Source organism: Arvicola amphibius, chromosome 5, assembly GCF_903992535.2.
Source record: "Arvicola amphibius chromosome 5, mArvAmp1.2, whole genome shotgun sequence".
NCBI lineage: Eukaryota > Metazoa > Chordata > Mammalia > Rodentia > Cricetidae > Arvicola > Arvicola amphibius.
Window position 1 is genome coordinate 46,419,611 of NC_052051.1, and position 12,134 is coordinate 46,431,744.

At 42.9% G+C, this 12,134-nt stretch overlaps 1 protein-coding gene across 1 annotated transcript; it reads left to right on the forward strand.

The window, feature by feature from the left end:
• The first annotated feature begins 1,921 nt into the window (after positions 1–1,921).
• Il1a (interleukin 1 alpha) lies at positions 1,922–9,936 on the forward strand. Its single transcript, XM_038329225.1, has 6 exons — positions 1,922–1,968; positions 2,979–3,027; positions 4,213–4,441; positions 6,168–6,341; positions 7,655–7,773; positions 9,748–9,936. Exons 1-6 carry the CDS (start codon positions 1,922–1,924, stop codon positions 9,934–9,936), a joined length of 807 nt encoding a protein of 268 aa, XP_038185153.1.
• Positions 9,937–12,134: the final 2,198 nt, after the last annotated feature.

Here is a 12,134-nt window from a genome sequence, read left to right on the forward strand (position 1 = left end):
CTTTGACTCCTGTTTATAAATACAACACGAGGAGGGGGCAGGCTGGGCAGCAGAACTGGAACTGGAGAGTCTCCATATGCAATAGAACCAATGAACATCGAACATCTAAGCAGCTCCATTATTTATGACTAAACAGAACCAGAGGAAATGCTTCATCCAACTCCCAGAAGCTTCTTTATTCCTAGTCCCGTGCTTCTTTTGGATCCCATGTTCCAGTGGTTCCAGGGGCTTGCCTTTCTCTCTTGGCTGTTTTTTTTTTTTTTCTTTTCTGTCTACCACCCACTTCCTTTATTTAAAATTTAAGTTACTTTAATGCCAACTAGGAGAGCTGAGACACTGCTTTCCTGACAATTTCCTGAACTGGACTGACCTCTAGATACTGTCTCTAATAAAGATGACCAGGCAGTGCTGTTTCCGTGTCATATATACGAATCCATACCTTCCTTTCCCACAGCCTCTACTCTCCCATCTATGGCTTTGTCCCTTCCTGCAGAAATGGGCATCTATCCTCATCCACCTCTGATCTTTCCTTAGGGAAACTAGACCTTGTCTTGAAGTAATGGGACAGGGTTATGTATCATGACATGGCGGAGGCTGAGAATTCTCTCCTGATGCTGTGATCTCTGGAGGACATGTGTTGACATTACTCAAAGGAGTAAAACACCCAGACCTTTATGGCCAATGGCACTTTTACTGCTCCTACCCTCTAACCATAAGGCTGTTGTTCCATACTCAGACTGCTGACTTAGTCAAGCAAACCTTCCTCTTCAGAAGGGAGAGGGAAACCTCATTTTGCCTCAAATGCCATACCTTAGCTGCTAATTATCCTGCCTGTCCATACTCAGTCCTGGGGCACAGCAAACGAATTAGATCAAACATAAAGTGTACCCCTGAAGCTCCCATCCTACTCAGTCAAGCCCTCTGATTGGAGGATTTCTGTCCTCATCTTCCACCGAATGCTCTTAGGTTCCCGGTGAGCTTCCTGCTGCGCTTCCCTTTTTGAACGACTGCGTGTTTGCAGTGGGGTGGAACAAGCCATGAGTACATGAACCAAGTCAACAGCCCCTGGAATCTCTGCAGGCAGCGTTGTGACCAATGTGTCTAGTCTGCGTTTCAGCCAGTATCAAGCAGAGTGAACCTCGAAAGATACAAAGCAGAATGACCTCCTGTAAATCCCCAGTGACGCTCTCAAGGCCACACCCACTTGAAGGAGATGATTATAAATACTGAGAAGCCTGACTCAGACACAAAGTCTCCAGGGCACAGAAGGAGTCACCTCACCGGCGCTCGCTCGTGTCGGCCAAGGTATTGTCCTTATCGCATCTGAGGCTACAAAAATTGTCTTTTGTTTGCTCCTTGACTGTCTTCTCTCTAGGCACCTTCTGTAAGGCTACGGGATGTTCTCTTTTCTTCTCTCATTGTTCCTGATTTGGTGGGCGAGCTGGGATCACAGACTGAGAGAAGAATTCTCTTTCTGGTGCTAAGGAACCGAGGGAGCAGCTGAACAGGATTTCTTTTCCTGGAGATAGGCTATCTCTAGTGACAAAAATGAGAAAGATCTGCAGGTTCCCACTCTGTTTCTCCCTGGCCTCTGCTTAAGGCAGATACCTCACTCGGGTGGTTTTCATTCTTTTCCTTTTCCTAGCCACCTTACATGGGATGCCTACTAGTGTGACAGGATGGGCTGGACACAAACAATACCAGGAGAAACATTCTAAAGCGAATGTCCGAGCTGGTAGAGGGGACCAGAGCGTACACAGATAATGGAAGGCAGTGTGAATAGAGGAAAGGCTGGGCACGTGAAAAGTCAGCCACTCGCTGGAGTTTCTCAAGAAGCTCAAAGCAGGGTCACCACCCTTGCGAGCACGGGGTTCAGAAGTGGGGAGCTGACAGCCACTGGTGTTCTCTTGCAGAAGTCAAGATGGCCAAAGTTCCTGATTTGTTTGAAGACTTGAAGAACTGTTACAGGTAAGAAACACATTCTACTTTTTGTGATTCAATGAACCCAACTAGGAGTTAAAGCAGCCAGCCAGAGGCCATGTTGTCAGGCCAGACTAGAGAAGACCTAAAAAGACGAAGTGTCCAACATGCTAACCTGGTATTTCACTGAGAGAAATAGAAATTACAGAAGAATATTTCTGTTGCACACTGACTCCAGTGTAATTTTATATGGGCATCAGCTTAGGAACTCAAAGAGCTGGCGTGCCCTGCTTCAGCAGCAGGTTCTCAGGAACTGTTTGAGAGAGAATCCATTCTCTGGAGACCCTGATCCCAGTCAGGAGGAGGAAACGGCTCTTGGGCATGTGAACTCACACCCACAGTCAAGCTTCAACTTGATAGAGAAGATAAATGAGCAGAGTTGAAATTCTAGAACATTCTTAACTAACGTGATGTTCTTGTTGTTTACCATTAATGCTAGTGATAATGAGGCTACAAAATATTGCTCGGCTCCTGTCCAATACGAATCTGCTTTAGCGAGTGTGACGCGTGTCTGCGGTGCCTCCTAAGTTTCTCTTTTCTTCTAAGGGGTTTCAGCCAATTAAGGCTCTTTGATTTATTAGTCATGCCTAGTTTTTTTTTTTTTACAGATAAAGCACAAAGCTGTTTTAATAATTTCTAATTCCAAATTAGTGACAAATGAATTACTATGTGTGTAGACATGAATATGTAGAAGTCTTTAGCTTTTCAAAGATAAGAGTAATGGTGGGTGTGGGTGTGTTCACGTGACCAGGTCACTGTAGCGCCAATTCTCATCCTGACTGGGATTAGGTTCTGCTAAAAATGGAGTGACTCTTAAACATCCACTAAGACCCATTGCTGTGTTAGAGCACTTGGACTCAATAGTGCCTGTGTCTAAATCAGTATTCAGGAATGTTGCCTGTATTACCTAAAGTTAATGTGGCCATTGAAATATGTATACCTACCAGCCATAGTAAAACAATGAACAAAAATACAGTCTCGTTATATGTTTTTGACAGTGAAAATGAAGAATACAATTCTGCCATTGACCACCTCTCACTGAATCAAGTAAGTTCGGGATTATCATTCTTATAGAGCTGGATTTTCTCTTTTTCTCTTTACACACTAGCCCCTCTACCAGAAAAGCACGGTGAGGGTTTGTTTCCACCTCACTAGAGTCTAAAATACATTGATTTTTTTATTCATGAGACCACTTACCTCTCTAACCTAATAGTTAACTGGCGTTCCTCATGTTCATTGACTCTTCCATAACAGAGAAGAGCTACCTGAAGCCCTTGTTTCTGGGCCAGGTTCCTTCAAAATGTTAATTTTGTCATCCTTAGCCAGTTCCCTCAGTCCACCTCACCTGGAGTCTTGCTGACGTCACTCTCTGACACTAATGGCAGAGGTTAGAGATAGCCCGATAGCCCACAGAGGTGAGGTGAAGGGAGCTAGCGAAAAGGAAGGGAAAACATTACACACACTCAGTAAGTTATTTCGTGTACCTGTGATAGCGGGCTTAAAAGCTCCTTCGAGAAGAACAGCTGTGCCGAAGGCATCCATGCGAGCTGGATTGCAAGCCCCCCAGGGAGATCACCTTCTGCAGATGTCAAGTCCCTTATAATAAATGGCCTTCTATTTGTATAAAATATGCATGCATTCTCAAATGACTTTCAGTCATATGTCGGTGACTTAACCACACCTGCCACAATGCAAATGCTGTAAGAATAATTCTAAGTTATACTTGTCAATCAATCAGTGACTACATTATTCAGGAAGTAATAATAAAAGGATTCACAGGTTCAGTACAGATGTCATTTATTTCTAAAAAAATATTTTAAATCTTCAAGTTGGTTGAATCTGAGTAGGCAATACAGGAGGCCAGAATATTTTGAGCACTCTCAAGTAGATGTCAGATCTCTTGATGGAAGGAGCTCACTTACCAGGATCATGTGTTAACCTATGTCATCAAAATGTTTTAGTTTTGAGCCTAAAGATGGGTGAAAAGACCTCCCCCACCCCAAATCATATGACTTCAGGGAAATCCAAAAAAGGAGAAAAGAAGGAATGGAGCAGGAAGGAAGGAAGGGCAGTGGAGGATGAGGGGAGAGCGGGGGATGAAGCACAGGTTGGTTCCCCACAGCCAGAATGGAGATCCCCCTCACTAAGTCTGTAGGATTATACAGGCCCTACTAAAGAGTCTCCTCATGAGGTCATAGGTAAGCTCTGAGGTGCTACTTCCTTTCCTCACAGAAATCCTTCTATGAGGCAAGCTATGGTTCGCTTCATGAGAAATGCACGGACAAATTTGTGTCTCTGAGAGCTTCCGAAACCTCAAAGATGTCCAACTTCACCTTCGAGGAGAGCCTGGTGATGGTGGCGGCGACATCCAACCAAGGGAAGATTCTGAAGAAGAGGCGGCTGGGTTTCGATCAGGTCTTTGCTGAAGATGACCTGGAGGCCATGACCCATAATTTAGAAGGTAAGGAATAAAACATAACAAAAATCCAAGTTGGTTTTTTTTTTTGTTTTTTTTTTTTTTTGGTGAATGACGACAATGGGGTAGAAAGAAAATAAAACCTGGAACCAAAATATCAGGAAAGCAACCAGACATTAGCTTGATAACTATAACAAAGAAAACCTAAATGCGGCTCTTCTCCAAGGGGGAGAGTTCAAAGGCAGCCTGAGTCTAGAACACTTGCTCAAGGGCTCCTTTCTTGGCTGTGTTGTGAAGGTCAAGACCTTTGGTTGGAGAGAAAGCAGTCATTGTCCATTAGCTCATGACCTCTACCAGTGCCACCTCCTTAGTCACGTTCCTCAATCTCTCTGGCCTCCAGTTCCCCATTCTGTGAATAGAGATGACCAAGTCTTACACCTCACTGGGTTCCTGTAAAGATTAAATAAGCCAGTACCTCAAAACATGTAGACTAGAATGCCCAATGTGACATCATCACCCAAGACATGTCAGCCATTGTTATCATTACTCCCATTGCCTTTGTTAATGTTGCACCACTACTAATTTATTGATGACTGCACCCTTTGTAGGCTGCAAAACAACCTTCCCTCTCCTTTTATACATGAGGGAAATGAGGCTCAGTCTCCACATGGGAAACCCTCACAGCTAATTCCGGCCGACCTGACTATGAGACCCCTGGGTTTTTCTTTCGTGTTGTTGTTGTTGTTGTTGTTGTTCATTCCTCCACAGGAAATACAAACCAAGTATTCATTTTAATATAAAACCTAGACAACAAATACTTCTCCACCTAGAAAAAAAAATAAAATAAAACAAGGCATAAGAAAGAACATTAACAGTCACTCAGTTTTGTCCTAGGTTTTAACCCTACCAACACCATGGCATGTTTCCTTAAAGTCTTTGGTGCATGCAGATGCACACAAGGGCAAACATGTCCAACATCATCACTGGAATACACACGATCTCATATCCTGCTTTTCTCATTTGATATATTATAAACATTCTACAGACAAATCTTTCAGGACTGAAGTGACAATAAACATCTATGTCAATTTCTGTCCCCATTCATTTCCGTAGAACAGCATCCTAGAAGTGAAATTAGTCAGAACCTGAAGATTAATGAAGCTACTCATACATACACATTCCAGGAAGATGGTAGACTTGTACCTTTGGCACATATATATGTAACATATGTATTACGTATAGTGGGGACATATCACTGTGGTATACCATTTTAATACATTTACTCTTAGCATACATTCATCTGAAAAATATAGATCGGGAATGCTTGTAGTCTTCCTTGTCACTTGGAAACCTGTTATCAGGGCCAGGCATGGTGGCTAACACCTTTAATCCCAGTGGGCAGCAGAGGCAGGAGAATCTCTGTGAGTTCAAGACTATTCTTTTCTGTAGAGTGAATTCCAAGCCAGCCAGGGTTCCATAATGAGAAAAAAGAAAAGTACAAAAATGTAAACGTTTCTCAAGAACTGTTTTAAAAAGTAAAATAAAAGTATTGCCTTATAAACTGGTTTACAAAAAAAATTAAGAAATAGCCATAATAAAAACCTTAGCTGGAATCAAGCCTTCTGCTGATTGATTTCAACTCTGGCTGTTCCACCTGGATTGGCTACCCCTACAGTCTCTCTCACAGCTACCTCTGATGCTTGTGTTAGCACGTGTACAACATCTATACTTGTCACTAGGCAATAACCTGAACTTGTGATATTGATTCTAGAGACCATCCAATCTGATTCAGCACCTCACGTCTTCCAGAATAAGGTGATATACAGACTGGTAAGGCTTGTCAAGTCGAATTTCGTCATGAATGATTCCCTCAATCAAAACATATGCCTGGATGTGGACAAGGTGCATCTCAAAGCTGTCTCACTAACTGACCTGCAACATGAAGGTAAACGGCCACCTGTCCCTCCTCCCCTCCTTGGCTCTCTTTGTTTCGTTCAAACTTTCCGCTTTTAAAGCACAAACCTATCTATCTCCCTGGCTTTGCACGATTCTTCTAGAACAGAAAGGAGCAACCCACCCCCACCAAGAATCCCTGGAAAGGACAGCCTAGCATCCAGATCTATGCCACCAGAGCGCAGTTTCCTGCCTGTGCCCACTACAGGGCACAGAGAGCTTCCTGATGTACCGTCTCTTTGGTGCTTGTAGACATTCCCAACACAACCTCCCTATTCTGGTTTTAAAGAAGAGGAAAACTGAGCATCACAAATATCTAATGACTTGCCCAGAAGCTAATGACGTGCAGTCAGGCACTCTCTGTTAGAAAGCTGGGGACCAAGCTTACAATTAGCGTGAAGTTAGGAAGAGCTTGCTAATCAGATGGGAAAGCCAAACAGCCCCTAACTGCAATGGGATCTGAAGGACGAAATTCAGTGTCCAAAATTTCTTGTTATGCAGATCCAGCTTCTACAATAAACCTGCTTTAGATGCAGAATGCATCATCAATATACAAAATTATTTTTAAATTATTTTTAAAGAACCCCGGCAGCAACTTTATAGTAAGCAGGCAGGGCTCTTTCTGATTAGAGACACCGTGCCTTCCAGTTGCTGTGCTTTCTACTCTGTGACATTTGCGAATTGTTGTGTCTTCTGTTTCCTATTTACCACAGTTTCCCTCACGTATCGACTTAGTCTATGCATCCCCACCCAACACACACACACACACACACACACACACACACACACACACATGCCTGGTTTTTGATGCAAGAAATCAAATGCAAGCCAGATAGGCAGGAAGCAAGTGCTCTGTCATTGACCACAACTCCTGCCCCTATGGTTCCTATTTACATTTCTAGTAGTACTAAAGCAGCCAGTCATTTTACTGTGCTGGACATCTGTGTGGGGGAGGGGAGGAGGTGTCTTAAATTACTCCATTTTAAGCCATTAGGAACTCATAAACCAACAAATGTCGAGGTCTTATTCCGCTATTGTAACTGTAAGAGATTCAGCAAGAATTTGGTCCTTAAGCATTCTACTCAAATAGAAAGCTTTAGAAGCATTATTCACAGCAGAGACATTGTAAAGGGACACGACAGTGTGTAAAATTCCACTCCTGACCTCCGCAAATAAATATGGTATATTCATTTATACCAGAGTTGGGGGTCTATTTTTACACACACACACACACCTATATAAACACCTCTTTTTATATTAAAAAAAGTAGTGGATTTACTTTCTTTCTGGCTTTTTCTTTGACAGTAAAATTTGACATGTATGCCTACTCATCGAACGACTCTAAATTTCCTGTTACTCTAAAACTCTCAAACACCCAGCTGTTTGTGAGCGCCCAAGGTGAAGACGAGCCTGTGCTGCTGAAGGTCAGTTGACGTCCATCTCAGACTTGACCTCTGTACCTCCGCGGTTTGTAATGATCCCAGTAGGCAGATGTCCCCATAGCGCCACAGTCTCCCTCCTGCCACAGACACCACTTGCTCACCTTTCACTCCCTGACTGTATTCGCCTCCCACCCCAGAGAATCCGTTTGTTCTGTTGATCTTTGCTGACATCTTCCATCTGTTTTGCGTAGTGCTGGGCATTATGACAACGGGGCAGGCCTCAAAAGAAACTCAAACGAGCCCACTGAGACCAGAGAGAATTTAACCACTTGCTAACACACGTGAAACCAAAAGCTAAGAGCCACAACACTCAGACCTTAGCTTTCTCACTCCAGTAGTCCATTGGTGATACTTTTGTCTCTCATTCCATCCCCATGTTCTCTATAGCCATCTCCCTCAAACACACACACACACACACACACACACACACACACACCACACCTACATTTAAGCATTAGACATTTTTACCATGGAGAAGAATGTGACTCTCATTCAGTAAATGCATAACCCAATGCCTCCAATTTCCCTAAAATGCATGTGAGCACCCATATTTCTCCGTCTGAATCAAATAAAATGAAAGTGTCATCTACCAAGTAGGGCAGTAGCTTCATTCATGACTTCATTCAACAAGCCATTATTTACCAAGAGCCTTCTCTTTTTCAAGTACAGCATTAAAAGCTATGGAGTATGGCAAGTCAAAATCCCTAACCTTAAGGGACAGAATACACAGACAATAGACAAGACAAACAGACAACAACAAAAACAGAAAGTATTGGACAGAAAATGCACAAGGTCCTAAGAGAAAAAAATGGTGGAGTGTTATTTAGAGGGGGGGACAAAAGCAGAGCTCCCTGACAAGACTGACTAACAAGAGGTACAGGTGGGCCATCCCACACCCATAAGGATCTGCATTCCCTGGCACTTCATGAACCCACAAGCCAGCCGCAAGGATCAGTGGAGCACTCTTGGCCCCAGCCATTTGATACACAGTTGAAAGCCACAAGGGTTTCAGACCATGCAGGGTGCTGGTATCAGTTACATTTCTTAAATGGACAGTAGTCTGGAAGGAAAGCACTAGAGAAGCAGAGAGCTCAGCTGAGAAGCTATAGGTGAAGTGTGGCAGAAGGATAAGGGGAACAAGTAGAAGGGAACAGACCTTGTCTAGTCATCCAGAGGCCGAATGACCCAAGGAGAAGGTAAAGCACGAGATGAACAGGTCTGGACAGTACTGTTCTTTCTGATTTGAAACCCCAAGGAAGCTGATAAGGTTATTTACTTATAGCTTAAAAGGAGTTCAAAAAAGGAGTCTTAACAAACACATAATTTGAAATGTATTTTTCCATTAAGGCTATTGTTAGAATTTGTTCACACTCAAAGGAAGAGGACAGTCTAAAAAGGTTGTGTCCAAAGCAGCCAGCAGCTACTCGATCAGGGAAGCATTGTGGGGTTTCAGTTAATTATTTTTGTGTGTATGGATATGGTTAACGTTTTTGACTGAAATGTAGAGATAAATATTATCTCAATGATCTACTGTTCCTAGAAATGTGTAATTTGTACACTCAGGGGGTCAGAATGCTTAGAGGTCTTAAAATTATTGGCGTTCAGATTTGGCGAGAGGACCTGGCACCAGCATTAAAGACAGAATATACACATGCAGTGTTTCATTCCACTTGTCTGGATACAGGGAGATGCTGGTATCATTGACAGTCTTCATGATTCATTTAGATTTCTCTCCAATTAATTAAGGAAATCAACTCATGATTAGTCTGGACCATACACCAAGTAGGCATGCTTGATAAATGTTTGTTGAGTGAACAAATGAAGGAGCCTGGATCATATCTGAGTCAGGCTTCTGGGGTGCTGTTTGTCACGAAGGCCAGACACCAGAGGTGACACTCCAGTTTTTTTTCCAACACCTTCTCGCACACCAACGGAACTCTGTTTTGCTTATCACAGGAGCTGCCTGAAACACCGAAAGTCATCACGGGGAGTGAGGTCGACCTTGTTTTCTTCTGGGAGAAGATCAACACTAAGAACTACTTCACATCAGCTGCCTACCCAGAGCTGTTTATCGCCACTAAAGAAGAGAGCCGGGTGCACCTGGCGAAGGGGCTGCCCTCGATGACAGACTTCCAGATCCCGTAAGGGCAGCCTTACTTCTGGGGTCTACTGACTTGAGAAGTGCCGACAGCGTATGTACCATGTACAGGAAGGCCCTTCACCCTGAGTCACTTGCACAGCATGTGCTGAGCCTTTGTAATTTGAAATGAATGTTTATCCTCTTTGTGAGAGAAGAGCAGAGCCTACTGGAACTAACCCCGACATACAATGGCATTTGTTATTTAAAGAGCACCCTGTACTTAGTACAGTACTAATCACTTTAATTATTATTCTTCATGACGTTCTCAGGAGGAACAGAGCTGGTGTGAGCAAAAGAATTCTACCCATATGAGAGATGGGCTAACTACAGCATAAGGAAACTGGAAAGTACTCGGTAGCAGTTGGGATAAGAACCCACAGCCCCGTGTTGTCAATCAGACCGTATACCTTCTGCTTCTAAACTGCTGTTTGAGTAGGGTAAAGTTAGAAGAACTCAGCTCTAAACCTGACTCTATCGTTTTCAAAAGGAAGGGGACAATAGCTGCATCTTTCCTACCTCAGTGGGTTTTATTTCAATGAGAGCATTTGGATGAAATCCTCCTGGAACATGCCTCAAGAAGAAGACAGAATGTTGAATGTTATTTTTAAGTTATTTTATATATGTATTTATAAATATATTTATGATAATTATATTATTTATGGCCCACCCTTAAGTCCTCTGAGCTTGACCAGGATCCTCAGCAGTGGGGTGTTCTAGGTGGAGTCAGTCAGATGTAGCTACTCCAGAGCACCATGCTGTAGACGCTACACTTTCTCCACAGCCAGGAAGTTCTCTCTACATTCTCATACTCGAGAGCCCTGTAATTATGACCACAAATCTGTATCGTTTACTTAGTTCATTTAAGATGATTATTGGGCCAGTCTTTCTCCCTTTTGTTCCTAAAGCTGTCTGGGTATTCTTACATCATTCAACCTCACCTGTAATTAAATCCAGCAATCCAAGGATGGGAAGATCTGAACTGTGACAACCACATCACGGCTACTGGAAGTTTTCTTTCTAGGTTGCAATCAGTGTTTCCTCTGGGTTCCAGCTTTGCCATCAAACCACAGTGTCGCGTGTGCATTGTTGCTGATCATAATTTAATAAAACAACTTTGAGCTAACATATATTAATTTGTTATCCTTTTCCTTGGGTTTTGCAATGGGATGGTTGTTTGTTGTCAGGCTTTCTTTGCACTACCAGCTCCCAAATAATGACATGAAACTTCTTATTAATTATAAAAGTTAGGCCTTAACTTAGGCCTTTTCCCAGCTAGCTCTTATAACTTAAATTAACCTGTTTATATTCATCTACTTTCTGCCACATGGCTCATTACCCTCCTCCACGCTATTTATCCAGCTTCCCCAGGTCTTGCTGATGAATTCTGCCCCTTTTCTTCCCAGAGTTCCTTTCTCTTCCTAGAAGTCCCGCCTACCCTTTCCTGCCTAGCTATTGGCTCATCAGCTCTTTATTAGACCAATCAGAAGGCACCTTGGCAGAGACACATCTTCACAGTGTAGAAAGATTGTCCCACAACAGCTGTTTTGCTTTTTGTTTTTAATATTGTGAAGGCTTGTTTATTTGTCGTCTACACTACCTCACTGTTAGGAACACCTGGTTAGACGTTCAGATAACTCACCACAGTTAGTGCCACTTCACAAAACCAGGTTCCCACACAGCTCTAAAGGAGATGTCGCCCTCTAATCCCTCCCCTCAGAGTTCAGTGAACCCCATGGAAGTGGAGGCAGGAGGACACAGGGGTATTGAGGACATCAGGAGAACAAGGCCCTCTAAAACAACTGAGCAAAGCTAATATGAATTCAGAGACTGAAGAAGTCGTCACAGGGCCGACATGAGTCTGAACCAGGTCCTCTGCATACATTCTATAGCTTTTAGCTTAGTATTTTTTTTATGGGACTCCTGAGTATGTGAAAGAGTAGGTCTCTGACTCTTGTGCCTTCTCTTCAGGCTCTTGTATCTTTCTGTTGGCTTGGTTTGTCCAACTTTGCTATGATGAATTTTGTTCTGTCTTACCTTTTGTTATGTCTCATTGTTATCTCAAAAAATACATATGAAAGATAGATTTCATAGTTTTTCTTTCTTTTTTTGTTAGTTGCCAGTATTCAGATAGCATTGAAAATTATATTCCCAGGCTCAGTTAGTGAATACAATAATCAGTGAGTGTGCATGCTGGTGTCCACAC